Source organism: Palaemon carinicauda, chromosome 44, assembly GCF_036898095.1.
Source record: "Palaemon carinicauda isolate YSFRI2023 chromosome 44, ASM3689809v2, whole genome shotgun sequence".
NCBI classification, from domain to species: domain Eukaryota; kingdom Metazoa; phylum Arthropoda; class Malacostraca; order Decapoda; family Palaemonidae; genus Palaemon; species Palaemon carinicauda.
In genome coordinates this window covers 34,807,758-34,835,257 of record NC_090768.1, presented here as the reverse complement: position 1 = coordinate 34,835,257, position 27,500 = coordinate 34,807,758, and the positions used below count along the sequence as shown (strand labels likewise).

The 27,500-nt window shown below is 34.1% G+C and overlaps 2 protein-coding genes across 3 annotated transcripts in view; one reads left to right on the top strand and one right to left on the bottom strand.

Moving 5' to 3' along the window:
* LOC137634459 (uncharacterized) overlaps nucleotides 1-27,500 on the top strand; it is a 486,588-nt gene that overhangs the window by 264,669 nt on the left and 194,419 nt on the right. The gene's annotated exons all lie outside the window — the stretch shown is intronic.
* The window catches only part of LOC137634461 (uncharacterized), a 49,236-nt gene continuing 40,971 nt past the window's right edge, over nucleotides 19,236-27,500 (bottom strand). The window contains exons 3-4 of the mRNA XM_068366867.1: nucleotides 23,913-24,145; nucleotides 19,236-20,548 (exon numbers count right to left, since the gene is read on the bottom strand). Of these exons, the coding sequence (XP_068222968.1) occupies nucleotides 19,953-20,548; nucleotides 23,913-24,145 (829 nt within the window). The 3' untranslated portion in view covers nucleotides 19,236-19,952. The remainder of the gene's footprint in view (nucleotides 20,549-23,912; nucleotides 24,146-27,500) is intronic.

Genomic DNA, 27,500 nt, shown 5'->3' with positions numbered 1-27,500 from the left:
GTATATCACTTAGACCATTTTTACTTTGAAAAATCCATTTATGTTTATAAATATGCGCACTTAAATACACACCATGTATTTCCAAGCTCACGACCCAGTACAGTGCCTGGAAAATAAGAGACAAAGAAACAGACTTACCATGAGCAATTGTCTTTCTTTGCGGTAGAATTTTAATAGCTCAGCCTTGAATGTTAAAGGACCGTGTCGGTGAGACACAACTCTGGGCGAACATTTGCGGTATTCGAAACGATTTCTCCAACTTGGTCTTACATATCTGTATCCAGGGAGGTTTTACTGTCTTAAATGTTTCTGAGAATTTTTTGGTTCTCTTTACTGTTGCTCTTTGTTGTGTGTGTGTTTTTTTTTATATACCCTGATCATTTATGTCTACACTTTTTTAAGCTTGTGGGAATATTATTATTTAAATTCATTGATCTTTCTGTTTTGACTTTTGAAGACTTTTGGGAGGTTTGCTAGTATTAATTGGAATTGCTTTAGATTTTTAAATTCACTGATTTTTCTGTTTTGACTTATTAAGACTTTTGGGAGTTTTGCTAGTATTATTTGGAATTGCTTTAGATTTTTAAATTCACTGATTTTTCTGTTTTGAGTTTTTAAGAACTTTGGGATTGGAATTGCTTAAAACTTTCAAATTCCTGGTCATTTCTGTCTACACTGTTTTTAAGGCTTGTGGGAGTTACATTATTATCTAAATTCACCAATCTTTCTGTTTTGAATATATAAAGCGTTTTGGAATTATTCAAATATGAATTGGAATTGCTTCAAATTTTTAAATTCCCCGATTATTTGTCTACATTTTCTAAGGCTTGTGGGAGTTATTATATTAATATCTAAATTACTGATCTTTCCGTTTTGACTCTTTAAGCCTTTTGGGAATCATTTTTTTTTTTTTTTTTTTTTTTTTTTTTTTTTACGACAGATCTCCGACTGGGAACTCTATAGTCAACCAAAGGCTTATTTTTTCCATTGCATACGCTTTGGATAATTTAAAGTTTCGGCATTTATTGAAAAAAAAAATAAAACTTGAAATGAATAAAACGGAAATACTTGGATAAGACGGACCCCTTCGTAATTTTGATAAGAGAGAGAGAGAGAGAGAGAGAGAGAGAGAGAGAGAGAGAGAGAGGGAGAATATTTTGGCTGTTTATAGTTGGTATTTTCAAAACTTGAAGAGTGTATAAGGTACGCTCAGGTACACGACAGTATTCTATGTTTCCTTATTTCCTTTACTGACTGGGCTATTTTCCCTGTTGGAGCACTTGGGCTTATAGCATCCTGCTCTTCCAACTAACATTGTAGCTTAGCTAATATTAATAATAATAATAATAATAATAATAATAATAATAATAATAAATCTATGTGACCTTTGAGATATGAAGTCAGTACCAGATTACAGCTAGATCAAGAAAATGTCTCACCAATAGAGCAAAGCATGAAAAACTTGTCGACAAAAATGAACATACTTAAAACCTTTTTCAGTTACCGGACCTAATATATCACCTTGATGCCAAAACATGTAAAAATATACTATATTCTTTTTTCTATCCAGTTACTTTGTCATATCTAGATTAAAAAAAAAACAACTATGCCATTTTACATTGATCTACCTATTGTTTGCTCCCGGAAATCATCGTTCGAATAGGGATTTATACAGACAAGGAATTTTTACGAGTTAATCTTCAACGGGACTGCCAGTTTTCGACAACAGGTGAATCCTTGTTTTTGACAGGTCGTGTTTTGAAAGAATGACAAACATTTAGCAAAGGTTCTGTTTCATCAGTGGCTATATTGGAATAGCCTTCAATAACTGGTCCAACCAGTTCCACTCTTCCTATCTTCACTGTTTTCTTATTTGTCCACATTTTTTTTCTTCAAAATCCCTATATAGCCTCAGCGTTTAACTTATCTCAATTTTCTTGAACGACATATCTTAATCCATTTCTTACATATCATAAATTATTCCGATTGATTATTCCATTGGAAATTAAACACAATCATATTTACAAAAGAAACAATTCCCATCTCCCATGGGGATCAAACTTTGGCGGTTGTTATTATTATTATTATTATTATTATTATTATTATTATTATTATTATTACTTGCTAAGTTACAACCTTAGTTGGCAAAGCAGAATGCTATAAGCCCGAGGGCTCCAACGGGGAAAATAGCCCAGTGAGGAAAGGAAAATACAAGAAAATTGATTAATAATTAAAATAAAATATTTCAAGAACAGTAATAACATTAAAATAAATATTTCATATTTAAACTATAAAAACTTCAAAAAAAAGAGGAAGAGAAATAAGAATAGTGTGCCCGAGGATACACTCAAGAAAGAAAACTACCCCAAGACAGTGAAAGACCATGGGTGGTACAGAGGCTAGGGCACTATCCAAGACCAGAGAACAATGGTTAGATTTTGGAGTGTCCTTCTCCTAGAAGAGCTACTTACCATAGCTAAAGAGTCTCTTCTACCCTTACCAAGAGGAAAGTGACCACTGAACAGTTATATTGCAGCAGTTAACCTCTTGAGCGAGGAAGAATTGTTTGGTAATATCAGTGTTGTCAGGCGTATGAGGACAGAGGAGAAATAGGTAAAGAATAGGCCAGACTATTCGGTGTAAGTGTAGGCAAAAGGAAAATGAGCCGCAACCAATGAGAAGGAACTATTGCAGTACTGTCTGGCCAATCAAAGGACCCTGTAACTTTCAAGCTGTAGTATCTCAACGGGTGGCTGGTGTCCTGGGCAATCTGCTACCTTCAAATGGGTCTTAGGTTCGATCCCTCTTTGAGGAAGAAAAGTTTTAATTCCTTATTGTATGTAGCCAGTTTATATCTATTCTATACAGTCTTTACCCTTAAATTTCTACCCACCCTACTCCTTGCCCTCTTTCAAACTTGTAATTTCAAAATCTTTCTATATTTTGATACCACTGCAACTTACTGCCAGTACCCCATTGAAGATCCACTAGGAATTTCAATCAAGGTAAACTTGCGAAGTCTCCGTAAATTTCTTTGAGAAATGTCCTAAAGTTCTCCTTTGAATAAGCCATTTTCCAGTGTTGCTATTATTCCGCCCTGAATCTGTCGTCTTTCCCACCACCAGTCTGCTATCCGCTTTCTTATTTACTCGACTTTTCCCTCCTCAGTCCCGCGATACATTTTCATCACTCCTGTGGCCGCAAATTAATTTCGAGAGCGTTCCTTTTCCGTCTCATTCATTGCATTCAAGGCTCCTTCCTTCCCTTCCCTTGGCTTGTCATAGCAGAGCCTTTTCATCATCAGCAAACCACGAACTCCCTTCATCAACTCTCTCTCTCTCTCTCTCTCTCTCTCTCTCTCTCTCTCTCTCTCTCCAGACCTGCTTCCCTTCCCTTCCTTTCTTCAACTTTTTACCGATGTAGTAATCAGTCAGTCAGCTAAATCTCGGGCATCTCATCATCTTTCAAGTTTACATGGGAAACAGCGAGAGGGAAAAGGTAAATAGTTCCGTCGCCCGCTTCTCTTAATAAAAATGAAGAAAAAATATCACAACGTGAATGGTAGACACACACACATACACACACACACACACACACCATATATATATATATATATATATATATAAATATATATATTATACAGTATATATATATATAGAATGTGCATGTATATATATATATATATATATATATGTGTGTGTGTGTGTGTGTGTGTGTGTATCATCATCTCCTCCTACGCCTATTGATGCAAAGGGCCTCAGTTAGATTTCGCATGTCGTTCGTTTCTCACTAGCTAAATCCGTACAGGATTAATTGGCTAAATTCATTAAAGGATAGCCAATTCCCTGTGAAGCGCAGTGCCTATCATCTAACCAAGGCAAATGACAGTAATAATATGAATTTGAGCATAGTTTAAAAAAAAAAAAAGTTTTTTGTCGCGAAAGAAATTTTGCATACTGCTTTCCCCCGAGAAACGGGAAGGCAAGATAAACATCAGTTCGTAAACCGGAGAGTTCTCACGCGTGTGTGCAAAGGCGTCGTTTCCTTAAGATCATGTAACAGGATAAGGCATCGGAAGTGACGGATGTGATCGAGGTGGGTAGAGATCACTTAGCTTCCCGTGAGATAGAGTGGGGAAAGTGAGTGTCCAACGTAGGTTAGGCTGCTGCGGGTTTCGCCAAATTCTTTGCCTTTCAGATAGGATCTTTATTTTTTTTTCATTTTATATTTTATCGCTGATACTGTTCTTCAAGTGTTTTATTTCAATTGCTGTTCACTTCTCTTGTAGTTTATTTAGTTACTTATTTCCTTGCCTTAACCTTGAGCTTATAGCAGCATGCTTTTTTTATTTGGGGTCGTATTTTAGCTAGTAATAATAATAATAGTAATAATAATAATAATAATAATAATAATAATAATAATAATAATAATAATAATAATAGTGATGAGAATAGCAATATCAAAAGGATTAGGTCTCCGAATGACTTGTGAAAAAGTGAAAATGGTTAATTATGCGTTTTTATTTTAGTTTCTTTTCCCTCTTCTCGAAAAAAGAAGAAATATAGAGTAGACTCCTAAAACGTTTGTAAAATCTCAGGAAAAAATTTGTTACTGGTAACTATTTAAGCAGTTTCCTAAAATTATATTCAATGTATTCCTCTTCTAAAAAATAAAAAGACATTCAAAATGGAATCCAAAAACGTTTCTAGGCATATTTAAATCAAAGAATGTGTTCTTAAAAGGGCTAAAATGTTTCCAGGCATATTTGAATCAAAGAATCTGGTCTGAAAAGGCAAAAACATTTCCAGACTTTTAAATCAAATTATCTGTTCTGGAAAGGTAAAAACGTTTCCAGGCATATTTAAATCAAATAATCTGTTCTGGAAAGGCAAAAACGTTCCCAGACATTTAAATCAAATAATATGTTCTGGATAGGCAAAAACATTTCTAGTTATAATTGAATTAAGGAATGTTCTAAAAATGCAAAAACGTTTCAAGTCATAATTAAATGTAAAAATCTATTCTGAAAAGGCAAACACGTTTCCAGTCATAATTGAATTTAGAAATCTGTTTTGAAAAGGCAAAAACGTTTTCAGTCATATTTGAATGGGAGTATCTGTCCTGAAAAGACAAAAACATTAGTCATAACTAAACTAAAGAAAATGTTCTGAAAAGACGAAAACGTTTCCAATCATAATTGAACTTAGAAAATCTGTTCTGAAAAGGCAATAAGAAAAATGATTATCTATTCATTTTTCTTTAGAAATAATAGTCAGTTTATTCTCTTTCTAAAAAAAGGCACGAATTCCAAGTGATCCGCAGGAACGTTTGCAGTCAACAAGAACAAACACAACGCTGTCCCCGTGGCAGGTGAATAGAGAATTTACCTCCTGAGACGTGACTGGGCGTTTTGTCAAGGCACGATTCTCGGGTTAACCATTTCCTCCTGTGACTCAAACACCAGTGTTGTTGTTGCTGTTCTTCTCATTTTTTTTTCGAGTTTCGGGGGAAGGCAATGTATTACATAAGACTTCTTGATGTTTATGGAAAGTGATGTTTGTGATAGGTAGTAGTTTGGCCAGGAGACCAGGCACCCATTGAGATACTACCGCTAGAGAGTTATGGGGTCTTTTGACTGGCCAGACAGTACTACATTGGACCCTTCTCTATGGTTGCGGTTCATTTTCCCTTTGCCTACACGCACACACACCGAATACTCTCGCCTATTCTTTACTTATTCTCCTCTGTCCTCATACACCTAACAACACTGAGATTACCAAACAATTCTTCTTCACCCAAGGGGTTAACTACTGCACTGTAATTATTCAGTGGCCACAGTCATCTTGGTAGGGTAGAAGAGACTCCTTAGGTATGGTCAGCAGCTCTTGTAGGAGAAGGACACTCCAAAATCACACCATTGTTCTCTAGTCTTGGGTAGTGCCATAGCATCTGTACCATGGTATTCCACTGTCTTGGGTTAGAGTTCTCTTGCTTGAGGGTACACTCGGGCACACTATTCTATCTTATTTCTCTTCCTTTTGTTTTATTAAAGTTGTTATAGTTTATATAGGAGATATTTATTTTAATGTTGTTATTCTTAAAAATTGTATTTTTCCTTGTTTCCTATTCTCACTGGGCTATTTTAGCCTGTTGGAGCCCCTCGGCTTATAGCATCCTGCTTTTCCAACTAGAGTTGTAGCTTAGCAAGTAATAATAATAATAATAATAATAATAATAATAATAATAATAATTTTAAGTTCGATTGTATTCATATGTAGTATGTATATTTTTTAAGGTCGAAAGTCGTTTTAGAAATATGGTATTACGTAAATTCCATATCCGTATTAAGTGTGTTTAATTAATCATGCATAATATATATATATATATATATATATATATATATAGCGCGTGTGTGTGGTCACGGACTCACGATCCAGACTGTAGGAGACATGTGGCAGTGACAGATGAGTTTCATTTTTGGTCATCCCTATTATGGGAGACAGTTCAATATTGAATATATAAATATCGGTCATAATTTATATATATATATATATATATATATATATGTGTGTGTGTGTGTGTGTGTGTGTGTTATTTAAATATTTATACAATGTATATGTAATATATATAGATAAATAGATAGATATATAATGTGTGTCTGTATATATATATATATATATATATATTTGTATTATATATATATATATATATATATATGCATACATACATACACACACACACACACACACACACACACACACACATAAAGTTAGCTATCCATCACAAAATTATCAAAATGAGACGTTAACCAAGCAACCACCTCCATTCCAAAATCCAAATTTTTTGTTGATAAGATCGATGAGAAATTTCCGTAGCGTGAAATATGACTTCCCAAACTGACGAGTGGAGAGAGTTTTAAACCCCATGAAATCTTTGATGGCGATCGGCAAGATCGTGATGTTACACCCACGATGTCCTTACCCTTTCATTTACCTCGCAGTAATCGTGTACACCTGACAGGTAATGTCAGATGTATGACAGTTTAACTGCCGGTCATGTAAGTATTAGACGACTTCATCATCTCGCTGGATGCCGCCAGTACCACCATGATATAATAGTTTCCTCGATTACAGTTCTCTCTCTCTCTCTCTCTCTCTCTCTCTCTCTCTCTCTCTCTCAGTGTACGTGCATTCAAGGTCATTCTATTTTATTGTTGTGGGACACCACTAAAAAATTATTTTTTTCCTTGTGTATAGCACCTCAACACTCTCTCTCTCTCTCTCTCTCTCTCTCTCTCTCTCTCTCTCTCTCTCTCTCAGTGTACGTGCATTCAAGGTCATTCTATTTTATTGTTGTGGGACACCACTAAAAAATTATTTTTTTCCTTGTGTATAGCACCTCAACACTCTCTCTCTCTCTCTCTCTCTCTCTCTCTCTCTCTCTCAGTGTACGTGCATTCAAGGTCATTCTATTTTATTGTTGTGGGACACCACTAAAAAAATTATTTTTTTTCCTTGTGTATAGCACCTCAACACACACTCTCTCTCTCTCTCTCTCTCTCTCTCTCTCTCTCTCTCTCTCTCTCTCCTATTGTTGATCACCACCTAGAATCATTTAGTTTTTAATTTGTTTTTATAGTACTTCAACGTTCTCTCTCTCTCTCTCTCTCTCTCTCTCTCTCTCTCTCTCAGTGTACGTGCATTCAAGGGCATTCTCTTCTATTGTTGTGGGATACCACTAAAAATATCTATTTTTCGTTTTCTTGTACATAGTACCTCAACATTCTCTCTCTCTCTCTCTCTCTCTCTCTCTCTCTCTCTCTCTCCTAATGTTGATCACCACTAAAAATCATTTAGTTAGTTTTTATTGTTTTTCATAGTACTTTAACGTCTCTCTCTCTCTCTCTCTCTCTCTCTCTCTCTCTCTCTCTCTCTCTCTCTCTCTCCTAATGTTGATCACCACCAAAAATCATTTAGTTAGTTTTTATTTTTTTTCATAGTACTTTAACGTCTCTCTCTCTCTCTCTCTCTCTCTCTCTCTCTCTCTCTCTCTGTGTGTACGTGCATTCAAGGTCATTCTCTTCTATTGCGGGTTACCACTAAAAAAAATTCGTTTTCTTGTTTTATAAAGCACCTCAAAATTCTCTCTCTCTCTCTCGCTCTCTCTCTCTCTCTCTCTCTCTCTCTCTCTCTCTCTCTCTCTCTCCCAACTGTCAAACTTCATTAAACTTCAGCAATTTAAAAGTATATCTCTTAACAGTACAAAAAATAAATCTTACTGATAAATTCAATCTCCTTCCCGATCTCCAAACTGGACTCCTCTAGCCTTTTGTGATCCCTTCCAAAGAAAGACATTATTATTACGTGCTGTGCGGTAAGAGCAGAATTATGTTGTAAGTCGTAGTATTGGTGGATAATGTTGGATATCAGGGGACCGGGGGAACGGGGAGGGGTGTTTCAGGAGGGGGGGGGGGGGATTGGTGGGTAGTGGGGAGTAGAAGGGGGAGGTCAGTATTGGGACATCTTGAAGGGATATAAGGGAAGGGAGGATACGGACCCCAACGGTGATCGGGTAGAGGGAAGGGGTGTTATAGATGAGTAGGGGAAACGTCGCTTACCACCTGCCCTCTCGGCTGAATCTACCCCCCTCCCTCTCTCTCCCCCTTCCCTGACTCCTGAACCATCAACACCGCCACCGCCAGTACCACCACCACAGCACAACCACCTTCTGATGAAGACATTACCTGGCCCCTCCCTCCTGCCGTGGCCACACCTACAGCGTTCAGACACGTAACATTGTTTATTCTTGTCGTTTTATCAAGTTACGTTTTTGCTTCATTTGCTCTCGGATTGATAATAGGTCTATGATTATCTTCTATTTAGATACCAATAATCTACTGGTAAAAGTAACACTCTATATTTAGTGCGTCTATGAAACTTCAAGATAAGGCAAACGTCAAGAGCTGGTAACTGGGACTTGGTAATTACCTCCACAGGAAATACATGTCCCGGGGAGAGCGCTACGCATGGGGAACAGAGTAGGACTTTTGAACGAAAACATTCATATTTCCTGACTATGTGAGTGAGATTGTAATCAACAGAGGGTTCTTTTTGCTACCAGAATTCCTAAGTAACTTTTACATTTAGCCAGGGAGGGACACGTCGATAATTTTTGCTACGGACATTATAATTACCCAGTGCGTGTATCTTGGCTCGATGTGAAACTGATACCGTGTTCATAGTCGGATGCCTTTGTGTACTCTCGTACTTTGTAATTATAGTCTAAGTTGGTTTTAAGTATAGACGCTAGTAACTCCGTTGTACGTGAGTCATCCGTGTCTAGAGTTTGAACACTTTATGAATAGCTTGCGATAGTCTCATTCGAATACTTTTATCAACGAATATATGCTAATATTTTCACTGATAACCACATTTATTAACCTTGGAAATGCATTTGCCTTCCAAATTATAATTGAATATGCTACTACCTAGTTTTTTTTTACTCTTATATGGTGGTTGTGATAAGGTATCAACCTTATCACACTAAAAAGAGTATATTTCTCCTTCAAAGTCCTTTCGTATCTTTCTGTGGATGTTGGCAGCACTGCGCCAGCCGTTCCCTTTGTATCCTCCCTCCCTGAATCTGTATCAGCCTTAATGTTAGATAATTGTTGAAAGCCATAAATACAGCCCTTGAATTCCGAAGCGATTTGTCGGCAAGCCGAGTTCAAAGCGGATGAGACACTTGGAATTATGTAATCGCTGTTACATTAAACTGGTCTCATTTCTGAATTGATACGTCCGGGTGCCGATGTTGAGCCATTACACCTGATGGTACGATGATTTCCGAGGTGAATGATGTATTACACCGATCAGACATTGCATGTAACAAGAAGCGCGAGGTTCAAATTTCTCCTGGGTAATTTTTACACTCAGAACGAGAACTATATAAATAGTTTTTTTTTTTTCTTTTGCACTAAAAACGAGAACTTTGAAGATACATCACTCTTCCTATGTCCGCAGTCTCGGTGTATTATTATTATTATTATTATTATTTTTATTATTATTATTATTATTATTATTATTATTATTATTATTATTATTACCCTAGCTTGAAAACCAGGATACTACAAGCTCATGGGCTCCAACAGGAAAAAATAACCCAGTGAGGAAATGAGGGGAGTAAACAAACTAGAAGATAAGTAATAAATAATGAATATGAAATATTCTAAGAATATTTTAAAATACATCTTTTAAATGTAATCTATAAAAACTTCAAAAATAAGAGAAGGAAATAAGATACAATAGTGAGCCTGAATAGTATACCTAAAATGTGTCTATTCCCATTTCCTGGTTAAAAAAAGAAAAAAAAAACTGTTCTACATGAAATAAATGCAAAGGTTATGGTGTCTTTACAGGAGGCAAGTAATATAAAATTAACAATAAAGACATCTTTCATTCATAAACTATAAAAACTTTTCAAAAACAAGAGGAAGAGAAATGAGAATGGAATAGTGTAATGAACAATATACCTAGACCGTGTCTATTTCCACTTCCTGCTAAAAAACTGTTCGACATGAAATAAATACAAAGGTTATGGTGCCTTTAAAGGATGCAAGTAATAAAAAAAAAAATAACAGTAAAGAGACACTCTATTAAGAAAGACATGGTAACAAAAAACGGCGTGGCCTTCGTCACCTCTTCCTCCACCTTGTCTTGGCCATGGTGACGCCTTCGGTCGATCCAGTGTTGGCTGTTTAATTAACTAAACTTTGAGGAAGGCTGATGAGAAAGTCGTAAACTCTCCTCTTTGGGGATTGGAGGAACCTGCAAGCTAGTCATTACCTTTGTTCTTCGCGGCTGTTATGGACGATGATGATTTGTCGCAATAACCTCAAATGACTCCTTTACGTCTTCATAGCGCTAATCTCTCTCTCTCTCTCTCTCTCTCTCTCTCTCTCTCTCTCTCTCGAGCATGTTCATTTATGGAATGGTGGTGTTTATAAGTTCATGAAAGGTAATGTGAAAGATGTCCTTGCACTCCCGTCTTTTTAAGGTCTCTTGCCCGCAAGTTTTCATAGCTCGTCAATCCATCGTGTTCTCCTTTCGCTGCTTCTTTTGCAATCTGTAGGGACTCCTTCTGTTATTCTTTATGTCCATCTATTATCTGTCATTACAATTATATACATGTCCTGCCAGTGTCCATTGTTTTTTCTTACATGTTGTTAGAATGTCCTCTACTTTAGTTTGCTCTCGTATCCATGTCGCTCTTTTTCTGTCATTTAATGGTATTCCCATCATTACTCTTTCCATAGCTCTTTGAGTTGTGACTGGCTTATATTCTAAGGCTTTAGTGAAGATCCAAGTGTTTCCGATGCTTGAGTTAATACTGGTAGGACCATCTGATTAAATACTTTTTTTAGAGAAACTGGCATTTTACTCTTCATAATATTATTTTGTTCTTTAAAAGCCCTTCATCCCATGGGTATCCTTCTTTTGATTTTGGTCTTATGTCCTGTAGAAACTCTAAGTACGTATATTCAATATTAATCTCCAGAGGTTCGTCCATAACCCTTACTTGTTGTCTCTGCATTTTCATTAAACATGATCTTGATTTTGCTCATATTCATTTCCAGTCCTACTTCTCTGCTTTATCTATTTAAATCTTCTATCATCATTTGCAATTCCTCCCATGATTCACTAAACACAACTATGACATCTGCAAATCTTAAGTTGTTCAGGTATTCCCCTTTGATATTCCTGCATTTTCCCATTCCAAATTCTTAAAAACTTTAAGGCACGCACTGAATAATTTAGGAGATATGGGGTCTCCCTGTCTAATGCCTTTTCTAAATTGGAATTTTCTTACTATCTTCATGTTATTTTAGGATTGTTGTGTTTCCGTACTGATATCTTCAAGTGTTCTAACATAAGATAAATCTACTTGTTTTTTAAAGATTTTCATTACTGCTGAAATTTTGACACTCAAAACTTTCTCATAGTCTATAAATGCTATATGTGTGGTTTGTCTGTTTATTTTTCCATTACCTGGTTAGTTACATGGATATGGTCAGTTGTTGAATACCTGCTTCTAAATCCTGCCTCCCCTCTTGGTTGATTAAAGGAGCGCCAGAAGTTAGTTCCTTCTTCTGAGCAAGGATATAAAGGTGGTGATGGTACCCTATTGTTTTTATTTGACTTCCAACTGTCCTTTTTACCTTTTTAGACTGGTTCTCTACTAGCGATGAGACGGGCGCCAACGGTGGATCTCATAAAAGCCAATCTTTCTATCTCATTTACTTTCCTCACTGGGCTATTTTCGTTGTTGGAGCCCTAGGGCTTATGGCATCCTGCTTTTCCAACCGGGTTGTAACTTAGCTAGTAATAATAATAATAGCACCCTACAGTGCTAAATTTATCAGTAAATTACACCAAGGTTACCATATACGCATGCGCAGTATATCCTTCGCAGTTCAGGCTTCATCTCAACGTGACCATTACAAAAGGCACCGTCTGTTTTCATACTCCACAAGTTGTGTTTGATAACATTGAAAACAATTGTATTCATTCCGCTTCTTGCATACTCAATCATCTCTTAAGAAGTTTGCTTTGTTTTACATGGGAAGATAGTAGATATATTTCGTAATTTCTGTGTGTGTGTGTGTGTGTGTGTGTGTGTGTGTGTGTGTGTGGTGTGTGTTTCTAAAAAGAAAACCCTTTATTGAGTATGTCTGGCCTTCGTGTTCCAACACAGACTGCCAGCTGCAGAGTGAAAACTTTTCGTAATAATACTTGTTAAAGGTGTTATTATTTCATATTACATATGACCCTAATTAAGGTCCTAATCATAACATGGCCAGGTTGAAGGTCTGGCGGTGACCAGTTCAGGGTAGTTGTATTAGCTTTTCAAATTCTGTCAGTCTCGACGTTTTTAATGGATGATTATTATTGTCGTTAAATAATGCAGGTATGAAGATACCTTTAGTTTTATTAACCTTTTAGATTATTTTATTATACAGAATAGGAAAATCTGTAGACGCTGATCATTCTTGAGACTCGTGTTCATTCCACGTGTGAAAATAAATTTAGCATAAAAATTCGTCTTTCTAGTGGCTTGTGTTACATCTGCAATCACTCTAGGTTTACTGATTTGATTTCAATTTCGATTAAAAGGTTTTAAATCAATATAATTTAAAACCTAATTTTTGGCAGCTTGTGTTTCATATGCTATCTCTGTAGGCCTAAAGATTTGATTTCAGTATTAATTGAAAGGTGGCAGATTTAGTTTAAAACGTAATTTTTTATCAGCTTGTGTTGCATCTGCTATCACTGTAGGTCTATTAATTCGAATTCAATATCGATTGAAAGATGATAGATATTTCAAAGGTTTAAAGGCCACTCATGAATGGCAATGGCAAGGGACAGTGACATTGCCCTATCAAGCAGGACAATGCCCTTGAGATTGACCATATATACATGCGATGAACGCCCAAGCCCCCTCTCCATCCAAGCTAGGACCAAGAAGAGCCAGGCAATGGCTGCTAATGACTCAGCCGATAGACCTGTAGGCTCCCCCAAACCCCCCATCCTTAGCTGACAAGGATGCTGAGATTGCAGCGCCCAAAGAAACTAACGTGTTTGAGCGGGACTCAAACCCCAGTTTGGCGTTCACCAGTCAGGGACGTTACCACATCGGTCATCATGAACCCTTTTCCTCGAAATATCCTTCTCTTATTTTACTAAAGACTGCATGGCATGACCTAGATGGCATATCCTTGATGAGATATTTCTAAGAACGTTTCTTTTTTTTACTATCCAATAACTCAGTGCAGTTCCAGAGCTGCTGATTACCAGATGAATTAACCATCAGTGCTGGAATCTCTCGGATAAGCAGCATTGCTGAAAAGCAAGATACTGTACCACATTCGTTGAATTATGCTGTTGATGCTTCGTTGGTAATTAATTTATTCTTTTACGAACAGGATAAACTACAGTCAGAGATGTACCCAATGAGAGAACGATGATTTTAGAACCGAGATGATAATTTAAAAAATTATGTCTTTGGCATTTCATTACGTTTAACTTCTTTCTGTGATCGTATTTCTTTGACATATTATTGAGGTGGACTTTAGTTTTAGGTAAACGAGATTTAATCGATTATTTTGGGGTCCTCCCTGGCCAATTGTTGCTCCTGACAATTTATTTTCTAATTGTGTTTTTTTGTTTTTATATAAATATACAAACACACGTCTTTGATAGAAGTTGAGGAAACGTTTACAAACCGCTCAAGTTCGTACCAATTCGTCTATAAGAGAAGTAGCCTAATCATTGTTAACAATTTTGTGTATTGGTCTAGCCGTGCTTACTGTTCATATCGTCCGTTATTGCTAATTTTAAATGTTTTCCTCCCTTAGTAGTTTAAAGTAACATTTATTATTCATGATGTTCCAGGTATAGGTCACTGATAACATTGACAATGTGACAATAATCATAATAAAAGACTTTCCAGTGAGGAAAGGAAACTAACGAAATAAACTAAAAGAGGAGTAATGGACAATTGAAATAAAATATGTTATGAATAGTAACATTTGAATAGAGCGTTCATATATAAAATATAAACACTTCAAAAAAAAAAGAAAAAAAAAAACAAGAGGAAGAGAAATAAGGTACTGCATAAAAATCACAAAACGAACTGTATTCATTCCAGTAATCTGTTCCCTACAGTGACCATACAGGTATTTCACATGGGGGTGGGGGGGGAGTTACTGTTACAAAGACGACTCGGATATACAGGAGGGGTAATTTTCCCGTTCATCTCGATACCCGAACCCACAAAGAAACTCGTTACATTACAATAAGCGACGCTGTAAACATTTTCCGGGATTGTACATAGACAAATAAATAATCCATACCTGGCAACGCACTGTCTGCACTCCCCGAGTCGCCCCGGCAGCTGGGGGTTTGAAGGGGAAAATCGAGATTATAAAGCCATTGAAACCGGTTAACGTTCAAAATGCCCTCTTTGCTACAAGTTTTTGTCTGCTACTCTCTCTGCGCACTTTATCAGTTGGACATATGCTCACAGCAGCACGTGCATGGGGACTTTCCCGGCTAAAGGAGAGAGAGAAAAAAAAACGGATTTTCTCTGGATGGTTAATGAAAATTGTTGGTCAAGAGTTGTTCTCTTGTTGATGATTTTTATTTTTATTTTTCTCCATTTTGATTGTCACTAATCGAACGTTCTGTCTAGAACAGATTCCCTTGTCATGTTTTTTTTTTCTTTCTAATCGAACGTTCTGTCTTGAATCGATTCCCTGTTTTTTTTTCTTTTTTCTTTTTTGTATAGATTAGAAAGGCTAAGTTGACCAGTGAGCTTTGTTCAGTTTACTCTGGTTAAGATTTTTTAGTTTTTTCTGTAGTCTTTTCGCCCCGTATTTTATAACCCTTTTCATGTCTTTTATCTCTTATAATTCCAGATGTTTGACCATTTTATTTGTTTGTAACTCCTCTTGCATTGGTAGACCTTTGAACTCTTAATCATCTCTTTTATATACTCTCTTATTTTACCAGACTTTTTTTTAAATTCAAAATGTTGGTCTGATCTTTCTTTTAATTCCAGACTTTTTACTCATTTTTATATCTTTGAACATTTATCTGGTCTTTTACTCTTATATTAACCGACTTCTCAACTATTCGTCAGGTATTTTGCCATTTTAATGTTACCAAACTTAGGTCTTAGGTCTTTCATCCTCTAAAGTATTTTTATGTAGTATAAAATACGTTTTAAGACTAAAAATGGTAATATATATATATATATATATATATATATATATATATATATATATATATATATATATATATATATATATATATATATATATATAATTATGTATATAATTACACACACACACCTTTTACGTCTTTTATACTGCCAGACTTTGAACCTTTTAATGGCTCAATATTGTAATCTGCAACAAAAGGATTATAACAGATCATCAATTTCAATAGAAATTGAAGATATCAGTGATCCAAAATCTATTAATTAGTCTGGATTAACAATATCAAAATTTAAATTCAGTTAAATTGAGGATTTAACATCTATAATTTTTCTAATTTAATAAAAATTCAACCTTTTAAAAGCCAGTTAAATTCAGGATTTAAAAGAAATACATTTATTGAATTTAATGAATATTCAACTTTAAAATTAAGTTAAATTCAGGTTTTAAAGCTATTAATTTATTGAATTTAATGAATATTCAACTCTAACATTCAGGTTTTAAAACCATTAATTTATTGAATTTTATGAATATTCAACTTTAAAATTCAGTTAAATTAAGGTTTTAAAGCTAATAATTTATTAAATTTAATGAATAATCAACTTTAAAATTCAGGTAAATTCAGGTTTTAAAACCATTAATTTATTGAATTTGATGACTATTCAACTTTAAAATTCAGTTAAATTCAGGTTTTAATTAGCATTAATTTGTTGAATTTTATGAATATTCAATTTTAAAATTTGGTTTAATTCGAGTATTAAAACCAATTGTTTATTGAATTTGATGAATGAGGAAGGACAATAAAAAGAAACAGAACTCCGAATAATGTCATATATTCATATAAAACATATTAATATATATCACATTGAGCATTCTCTGCTTCCATAAAAAATAATAATCATATATAAACCAACAACTTCTTAATATGACAAAAAAAAAAAAAATAATAATAATGGGGAAACTAGATTTTTATTTTTTTTTATTTTAGTGACTAGTTAGTGAACAGAAAGGGAAAAAAAGAAGAGATGGAAAAGTATACATATGCTGTACATATAAGCCCATTCACAGTGTTTGTTTGCGTGTACATACATGTGTACAAATGTTGTAAAAAATACGAAAGGATATACAGGTGAAAATAGAAAAATGTGGAATGACAAATAAATGACAGAATATTAAAACATTTTTAGTCGTGTTTTAGATGCCAGCGTAAAATGCTTTTGAAAGTGAATCCGTGGTTACATTTTAATAAATCTCTAAAAAAGATAAAATTTATTTGAGAACAAAATATTAATTCTTGGTTCACTTTTTATCAACTCAATTGATATCTGATTTTTTAAATATATATATATATATATATATATATATATATATATATATATATATATATATATATATAAACACTAAACCATTCTCTTATGTAATTCAATAGTTAATAAGCCTAAATAAAACATTCAACATTGTTGCAAAGTAAAAAAAAAAACAAAAAAAAAAAACAATGGAAGTTAAATAATAAATTTCACATTTTGCGTTCGCTATAATTCTTTGAAAAATACATGAGCAAAAAAAATCAAGATTCTTTTATATGAAATAATTTTTGTTTTTTATTCCAACAAGATAAATAAAAACAGTAAGCATTCTTTGCTTGGCTTGTATTTGAAAACAAGAAAGTTACGCATGAAAGAAAATACAGTCATTTTTCATTTGGTAGATAAAACATCAAAGAATTTTGCGCTAAATGAATAAAAAAATGTTTAGTTTTATATATAAATGCTTGTAATGAACGAAATAGTTTTAATTTCACTAAAAACACATAACTCGGTTAAGTAATGTTTAGTTACTATAGAAATGTTCATTTGAGACTTAAAATAATTTTAGGCCAAAAGAATAGAGGTTTACTTTTATATGGAAAACTTTGTAATGAACGAAATAGCTTTAATTTCACTAAAACACATAAGTCGGTTAAGAAACGTTTAGTTATAGAAGAAATATTCATTTGCTGTTTCGAAAGGCATCGGTCACAAGACTATTTAAAACTTGAAAGAATTTTAGGTCAAAGAAATAAAAGAGGTTTATTTCAGAAAACTTTGCAATGAACGAAATAATTTTAATTTCATTAAAATACATATCTCGGTTAAGTAATGTTTAACTACAGAAAAAATATAGTCATTTGCTGTCCGGGGAAATATAGGTCAACAGTTGAAGTAAATGCATTGAAGGAACAAAAATATATGTGAGGAAATGTATGGAAATGTAAAGTTAGACAAAAGTCTAAAAAGTAGACATGTGGAAATGGAAATGTTAAAGTAATATTAACTAAGATCTTCATAGATGTTTAAACTTGCGTGAACGATTATCAGAAGTGAGATATTGTACAGATTTACACAGCAAATGGAAACGACCAAAGAAGACAAATTCGAGTGTGTGTGAAAAAGAGAACTTCTTATTGAGTATAATCTACCCTATGATTCTACTTCTCATCATCTACTCTAGCGATTCTAATGCCACATTGATATGTACCACACTACCTCTCTAAAACACATGGTGTGACAGTCAGTACATTTTGAAAAAGGGGGGGAAGGAAAGGGGGGGGGGGACAGGTGGGTAGTACATTGTGTGTGTCTTCCCCCCCACCTCACAACCCACCCAACACTCAACCATGTGCTTTCAGAACACAACGTACATTTTTTTTTTTTTGCGTGCATCACAGTTCTCCGTATAATTTGCGTTCTGTCTACTGGGGCATGAATGCATCTCATTGTCCTACGCATTGCAAGTGTTGCATTTCAATGTGCGTGTTTTTAAGGGGACGTACAAAGGACTAGAATATTGCAATTCTATGCAACGACATAACTACTATGAAGAGATCTGCAACACGCGTTTTGTTTTCTTTCCTGCATTATTGCCTCTGGCTCAAGGCTTTCACAGGAAAATGTACTTTCCGCGAACTTTTCTCAATTTACTTTTCCATAGCTTAGGTAATTCTTTCCACAATCTCGTTTTGTTTTTTTGCCTTTCCGAGAGACTGACTAAGTGTGTCAAATTCAGGAAATTTTTATTTTTATTCTGCGTTGATAATTTTTTTTTATTGAATTATAACTGAATTTTCTATGAATTACTGTGCATACTGTATATATATATATATATATATATATATATATATATATATATATATATATATATATATATATATATATATATATATATATATGTGTGTGTGTGTGTGTGTGTGTATATATACACATGTATATATATAGATATATATACATATATATAAACACTATATATATATATATATATATATATATATATATATATATATATATATATAATATATATATATTGCATATATATACATATGCACATATACTATGATCCAAATTATAATAAAAGTTCCTCTCTATAAAATAAAATAATTTTACCTTATATGAAACAAAAACTCAATTTTTTTTACAGAAATATCGTCGTCCAATCAGCCAATCTATTCCATAAACAACGTATTTCACTGTTTTCATATTTTGCACGTGATTCAGGTTAAATTTTGCAGAGTAAAGGCCATTTTATTGGAAAAATTGAAGGCAACACTTTTTCAGAAATATTTCGCAAAATGCGAATGTTTTTATCAATATTTTTTCACTTTTTCTCTAAAACGTGATTGTTAAACACTAATCCTTGTGTAGTTTTTCCTCTTTGTTTGATAGCACATACATAGCATTTTTAGAAATCAGTTTATGCTTCTAACACTACAATAATATTCCTTTTTCTCGTTAGAGTTCAAACTAACTCAAACCGTGTCTTTTGCACGAGCACAAAATCACTGCCAAATTTCTTTGGTCCTCATTTTATTTTCAACACCAAAGCACTTTCCCACTTTAGCTTTCAACTGTCAGATGCAAATTATCAAATACGATGGAGTTTCTCACTCCATATTGTCTCTAAACCTGAGATCATCACCTGCTGCCCTCTTTCGGTACATCTCTTCATCACAACGCTACCAAAAAAATGTCATTACTGGCATTCAGTCGCATGATCCGAATAGCTGAAGCAAAGTAAATAAATCGTTCATGCTTTATTTTTTTTTCTCAACACGAGTGACATAAATTGCAAGGTGCAGACAGGCATTGATGTGTGCGAAATGTGTGTGTGAGTGTGTTTGTATGTGTGTGTCGTGAAAGCATAACTACGTGAGATTTTCATAGAGTGGCTCAGCCTCCGGGGGAAGGCGCGGCCGGTGGCCCGTATGTCTTCGGTGATTACTGGTGGTCCTGTTGCCACTGCCTTCCCGCGTCAGGGGCGCCATGTGATACTGCTGGCCTCGCTCCACCGAAAAATACATTCGGAACCTGTCGGTGCGGGAAGGTAGGGGCGGGAGCCCCCTCTCCTGAGGCGTCGGGGGCCTTCCCCTCCGAATTCCACCCACGTAATAGACGCTCTCGTAATCAGAGCTCCTCGGGGAGGACGATGTCTGAGGAGGCGGGGCGCTCGAGCAGTAATACCGAGAACGGGCGGGAGATGTGCTCGGGGTGTCGTTGTCACTGACGCCCATGAGGATCCCTTGGGAGGCCAAGTGCTCGTCCTCGCTGTCTGTGTCAACCAGAGAAGGAGAGCATCTTCCTATCCCTCCATCTACTCCTCCTACACCCATCCCTCCTCCCCCGCCCATACCGCCGCCCATACCACCACCTCCTCCGCCCGCACGATGATGATGGAGACGTAACAGGGCTCTGCCATCTTGGCCTGTCGCTTCACTTGTGCTGTAACTACAAGTTTCGCTACCTGAGGGAGAGAAGAGACATTCCTATTAATCAAAATGAAGATTTCGAAATGGTTATTAGTGGCACAATAGCTTCCGTTTTAGTTAGGATAATCTCATGGTAAAATGTTTTTTATCTAGTTAAATTAAAGGAAAATAAACCTCTGAATATTTCAATTTTACCATTCGGAAATAATTGAGGGCTAATTATGCAGGAGCAAAATATACCTAAACTTATAATACTGCGAGAGAGAGAGAGAGAGAGAGAGAGAGAGAGAGAGAGAGAGAGAGAGAGAGAGAGAGAGAGACCTCCATTTTAATTGGGATAAAGCTAATGGTAACGATGTTTCCATCTAGTTAAATTACCGGAAAAAAATAATGAATCTTTCAATCTTACAATTTAGAAAGAAGATATGGTTAATTATGCATAAGAAAAATATACCCAAACATATACAATAATATCAAGAGAGAGAGAGAGAGAGAGAGAGAGAGAGAGAGAGAGAGAGAGAGAGAGAGAGAGAGAGAGAGAGAGAGAGCGCATTTGTGATCGTTGCTTCATCTGATATTCAGGGACTTATTGTGTTGCCCTTATACATGTATGACCGGTGTTATTGAGAGAGAGAGAGAGAGAGAGAGAGAGAGAGAGAGAGAGAGAGAGAGAGAGAGAGAGGGGGGGGGGGGATAGCTAGTTGTGCATGAACAGTATACCTAAACATATATAATTATATATATACGTGTATATATATATATATATATATATATATATATATATATATATATAGAGAGAGAGAGAGAGAGAGAGAGAGAGAGAGAGAGAGAGAGAGAGAGAGAGAGAGAGAGAGAGAGAGAGAGAGAGAGAGAGAGAGAGAGAATTTACAATATAATTCAGATAACGATATTCCGGTCGAGAGGCCTCACTGGATACACCTTCAGTGGAATAATATTACACGCAACAATAACCCGGATTTGTTGAGGATAGATTTTTCCGTTGCACTGATTTCTTTCATTCTCTTTCCTCTTCTATTATTGTTTCGTTGTATTTTCATCGTAAGTTTAATCAATTATTAAATAAATTTCTGTGACATTGAACCTTAATGATGCGTTACTAGTTAGCAATAAACAACCGAACAAAAATGCCAGAGCTCTCTGATTTTTTTCTTTCCTCTTCTATTATCGTTTCGTTGTGTTATCATCGTAAGTTTAATCAATTTTCATCAAATCAATTTCGGTGACTTTGATCCTTAATGTTGCGTTACTAGTTAACAATAAACAACCGAACAAAAATGCCAGAGCTCTCTGATTTTTAGGTAGAAGATGACATCGTTGATTTAAAAACAATTAACGGGACTTTAAATGTTAAGTCTTTTTAGTTATTTATCTGAAACAGGTAATTAAGACATACAAAATAGTGAATTAAAAAAAAAAAGGCCAGAATTTTCTGTAAGCATACATCAGATTTCTTTAATTATTTACAGGCTGACATTGTTGATTAAATACAAGAATTTATCAGGATTTAATATGAGATTATAATACAAGATCTTTTAAATCAATTACGCGAAAAAAAGCAATAGAGACATACAGATTTTGCACTGTTGTAGTCAAAATCCTTACGCAAACATTTTTTTTCCTCGTAAAAAGTTTTTTTTTTTCTTTTTATTTCTTTAATACTACCCTCCCACAAACTTTGAGCAAAGAAGCATGTCATTTATTCAAATATTGAAACCCCCCCCCCCCTATAAGTACATCCCCCACCTCAATAAGTAGTGTGTGGATCTTAAGGGATATAGTTTCAGCCAGTTAATTACAAAGGTTTTAAAGAGACGCCTATTTTAAGGTTCAAAGGTCACTCATCAGCGACAGAGGCAAGGGGAAGGTCATTTTACGTATTGCAAAATGTCCTAGAGACTAACCATATATAGATATGATCAGGTCACTTAGGTTACATTCACGGTGAGATTGTGGACACTAATTAAAATTATAGGGCCGTGAACGAGGCTCGAACTCTTGACCCTTATAATGGGAATTAGAAACATCCAACCAAGTTATATCAACATAGGTGTATAATAGATGTTTAAATTAATTTGATTTCACTGAAATTTAATCCTTTCTTTAAAAAAAAAATTCCACAGGTAGTTTATTTCATCAACTGTTACCGAAAATTTTGGCAAAATCTACGAAGTGATGTAATATGAAAAAATAAAAAGAATATATAAAAACATAATTTTTCTCATCCAGCCATTCAACAACGCCAACTTCTCACAGAGAAAAATCAAATTTATATTTCCTCTCCACAAAGGAAAACGCCCTCGGGAAGTCAACACTGCGCCCTGGCCAAATGCATTCAAGCACAATCGCCTTCGTCACTAGTTCAAACAGGGGAGAACGAGCGTACTCACTCAGGACTCTCAAAACTCTTTCTTCTGACCACATTCACACAATGCATTCACTTCCTACTTCGTCTTTGAATTAGCTGGAAGAAGGATAAGCCTCTTATGTTATTGTGAAGATGATTGCGATGATGCGTATATTATTATTATTATTATTATTATTATTATTATTATTATTATTATTATTATTATTATTATTATTAGCGATGGTGTGTATATTATTATTATTATTATTATTATTATTATTATTATTATTATTATTATTACCGATGATGTGCATATTATTATTACTAGCGATGATGCTTATATTATTATTACTAGCCATGATGCTTGTATTATTATTATTATTATTATTATTATTATTATTATTATTATTATTATTATTATTATTATTATTATTGCTGTTGTTATTATTATTACTAGTGATGATGCGTGAACTGTTATAATTATTATTAGCGGCGAGGCGTATATCATTATTATTATTATTTTTTTTAGCTAAGCTACATCCCTAGTTAGACAAACAGGATCACATAAATCAAAGGGCTCAAACGGGGAAAAATAGCCCAGTGAGGAACGAAAATATAGAAATAAATAAGCTACAAGAGAAGTTGCTGATGTTTTTGTCTTGTAAATCTATTTTCATTTTAATATTATTTGGAAATAAAGAAAGACAGTAATCGTACGACTGTTTATATATTAGAGATATATTTAATGTTGTTACTGTTTTTGAAATGTTTCATTTATATCCTCATTTTCTTTCCTCACTGGGCTATTTTCCGTGTTGGAGCCCTTGGGCTTATAGCATCCTGCTTTTCCAGATGGGGTTGTAACTTAGCAGGTAATAATAATAATAATAATAATAATAATAATAATAATAATAATAATAATAATAATAATAATAATACCTACAACAACAAATAATAATAATAATAATAATAATAATAATAATAATAATAATAATAATAATAATAATAATGTTATTAAAAGTTCGCCCAATTACCTGAAGAAATACTTTGGTATAAATGCTCCGAAGGTGGGTGACTCCGGGGCTCTGGGGTATAGAGATGGACGCCCATCGTCATGCCCATAACCTCCTCGCTGTCTATGGGCACGGGCTTGAACCGGGGTCTGGTCCGTGCGGGCACTATAGAAGGCGCCGACGGGAGGTCATCGTAGATAATGGCACCGCTGAGTTCAGTGCAGCCTTTGGCTGCTCGGCCACGCCCTCGTATCCTTTGAATAGAAAAAAATCGATAATTTAGTAAAAATATTTATTTGTAAGTAAAGTAGTTTACAAATAAATAGAATAGTATAAATAATAAGCAATATTCATAACAAAAAAAAAAAGTTTTTTGCAAGTAATGTCCTAATTGCAATTTCTTGAGAGAGAGAGAGAGAGAGAGAGAGAGAGAGAGAGAGAGAGAGAGAGAGAGAGAGAGAGAGAGAGAGAGATTCACTAATTAACATTGCTCACATTTCCCCCTTTATAATTTAAAAAAAATACAAGGAGAAAAACTTGAGTCAACAAATTATTATTTGGTTAATATCGTTAAAATATTTCATTATGAAAATAAAAATTTTCTCTCCTCATGGTAGGCCACTGATTCTCTTCTAACCCCACCCCCTCAGTGAAAATATTTTACATGACATTCCTACAGTTTCTTAAGAGGAACTCCGACCTGAAAAAAAAAATAGGGACCATTAAAAATAAATTGAATTTATATTTCGGAAAAAATAATATTTCTATACATTTTCCCAAAGGCTAAAGTAGTTTTCCCCCGTGAAATATCAAAATGAGCACATTTTTCTATTTTCCGCTGGAAAAGCTTTCCAAAAACCGCTTTTGTCATTAGTAATTGAAATCTCCATTTGGATTTCATCTGAATATTTCATTACATTCTTGTGAATATATTCTATACTTACAAACGCATACGAACGTGCATACATTATGCATACAGCAACCACTATGGACTGTTAATGGGTATTTGAAAACGAAAGAGAATGTCGGATCTTCGCGGTAAATTAAAAATAAAACATTCGGTTAACGTTTTGAATATTTTATGCCAAAATTAGACCGAAAGTGGGTTGATTTATGCAAATTGACTCTGCCATATTCAAAGTTGCCATAATTTATGAGAGGGAACGAACTGTTGCTCCTGAAGTGGAGTAATGAATGGTAATTATACAATGCTATTTGGAGTACCCTTTTCGCACTACACGCGTATGATGATGATGCAGACAAAACACTTGTGTTTGTTATCGGCATTATTATGTAAATACAATCAGGTTCCGTAGTTTATTTATATATATATATATATATATATATATATATATATATATATACAGAGAGAGAGAGAGAGAGAGAGAGAGAGAGAGAGAGAGAGAGAGAGAGAGAGAGAGAGAGAGAGAGAGAGAAGTTAGTTGTCAGTTATTGAATACTAGTGTACGCAACCCGTCAAAAATAACTGCAAATGATTTACTTATACATTATATGCAACCCCCTCTTACAAGGGTATGGCTATTTCCTCTTCCCCTACATGAGGGATGGGGGAGAGCTGAGCTTGACCGGGAAGATATATATATATATATATATATATATATATATATATATATATATATATATATATATATATATATATATAGATAGATATATATATATATATATATATATATATATATATATAATTATATATACATATATATATAATTATATATACATATATATAAATTATATATATATATATATATATATATATATATATATATATATATATATATATTTATGTATATATATATATATACATATATATATATATATATATATATATATATATATATATATATATATATTTACATATATAAATATATATGTATATATATACATATATATATATCTATATATATATATATATATATATATATATATATATATATATATATATATATATATTCATAAATATATATATAAACTTGCTCTATACTATATAGGGGAGATACTTTAAAGACTGTAATAAAATCTCCCCTCTCTCTCTCTCTCTCTCTCTCTCTCTCTCTCTCTCTCTCTCTCTCTCCCCTCCAATGAAGCACGAGCGAGTTTGACAGCAGAAGGAAACACATGGAAGGTAAACATTTCGCGTTAGTAAATATTGATGATATAATACGAGGCACTTCAATCGAAATTTGCATAAGCGCATTTACGTGAGTCACTGATGGTGGTCGTTAACCACGTCTCGAAGTCGTTAAACGAGTCTCGAGCCTAAAAATCCTTTACGACATATTTATCGTTATAACCATACGTAAATATATAGTATTTATTGGTTTATTTTATACATTTCATAATCTAGTTTCATATAAAATTTAAGTCATTTTCATAAGTTCAAACTTGCAGTAAATGTTTTTTTTTTATGTTGAACAGACTGATATAAGTCTTTTTATAGTTTATATATGAAGTATCCGTTTTAATGTTGTTAATGTTTTTAAAATGTTTTATTTTAATTGTTCATTATTTATTCTATCGTTTATTTATTTCCTTAATTCCTTTCGTCAATGGGCTTTTTTTCCTTGTTGCAGCCCTTAGGCTTATAGCATCTTGCTTTTCCAACTAGGGTTGTAGCTTAGCTAGTAGTGGCAGTGATGATGATGATAATAATAATAATAATAATAATAATAATAATAATAATAATAATAAATGTAAAAAATATATGTCTTTTAACTTTATGTAAAAACGATTGTATGTAAAAAATAAGTCATTAATATTTCTCTAAAGAATTGGGAAATCAAAGAAATTTCCTATATACTGCTGAGCATTAATGTATAATTTTCTATTGCAACATAAAATTAACAGAATTGCACGTCATTTTACGCATTTTTATTCGCTTCATCGGATAATTTAGTGCAAATTAAAGGTTCAGCGTTTAATAAAAAGGTTTTAAATGAATTAAATCATGTCCACCTTACATTAAGAAATAGTAAATAACGTTTTTGCATAATATTCCTAATAGGCTTATACAATTTTGATTTTCCAGCTTGGTTAATAAGTATTAATATATTATTATTATTATTATTATTATTATTATTGTTAATTGCTAAGCTACAACCCTAATTGGAAAAGCAGGATGCTATAAGCCCAGGGGCCCCAACAGGGAAAATAGCCCAGTGAAGAAAGGAAACGAGGAAAGATTTAATATTTTAAGAACAGTAACAACATTAAAATAAATATTTCATATATAAACTTTAAATAATTTAACAAAACAAGAGGAAGAGAAATTAGATAGAATAGTGTGCCCGAGTGTACCTCAAGCAAGAGAATTCTAACCCAAGACAGTGGAAGACCATGGTACAGAGGCTATGGAATTACCCAAGACTAAGAGAACAATGGTTTGATTTTGGAGTGTCCTTCTCCTAGAAGAGCTGCTTACCATAGCTAAAGAGTCTCTTCTACCCTTACCAAGAGGAAAGTAGCCACTGACTAATTACAGTGCAGTAGTTAACCCCTTGGGTGAAGAAGAATTGTTTGGTAATCTCAGTGTTGTCAGGTGTATGAGGACAGAGGAGAATCTGTAAAGAATAGGCCAGACTATTCGGTGTA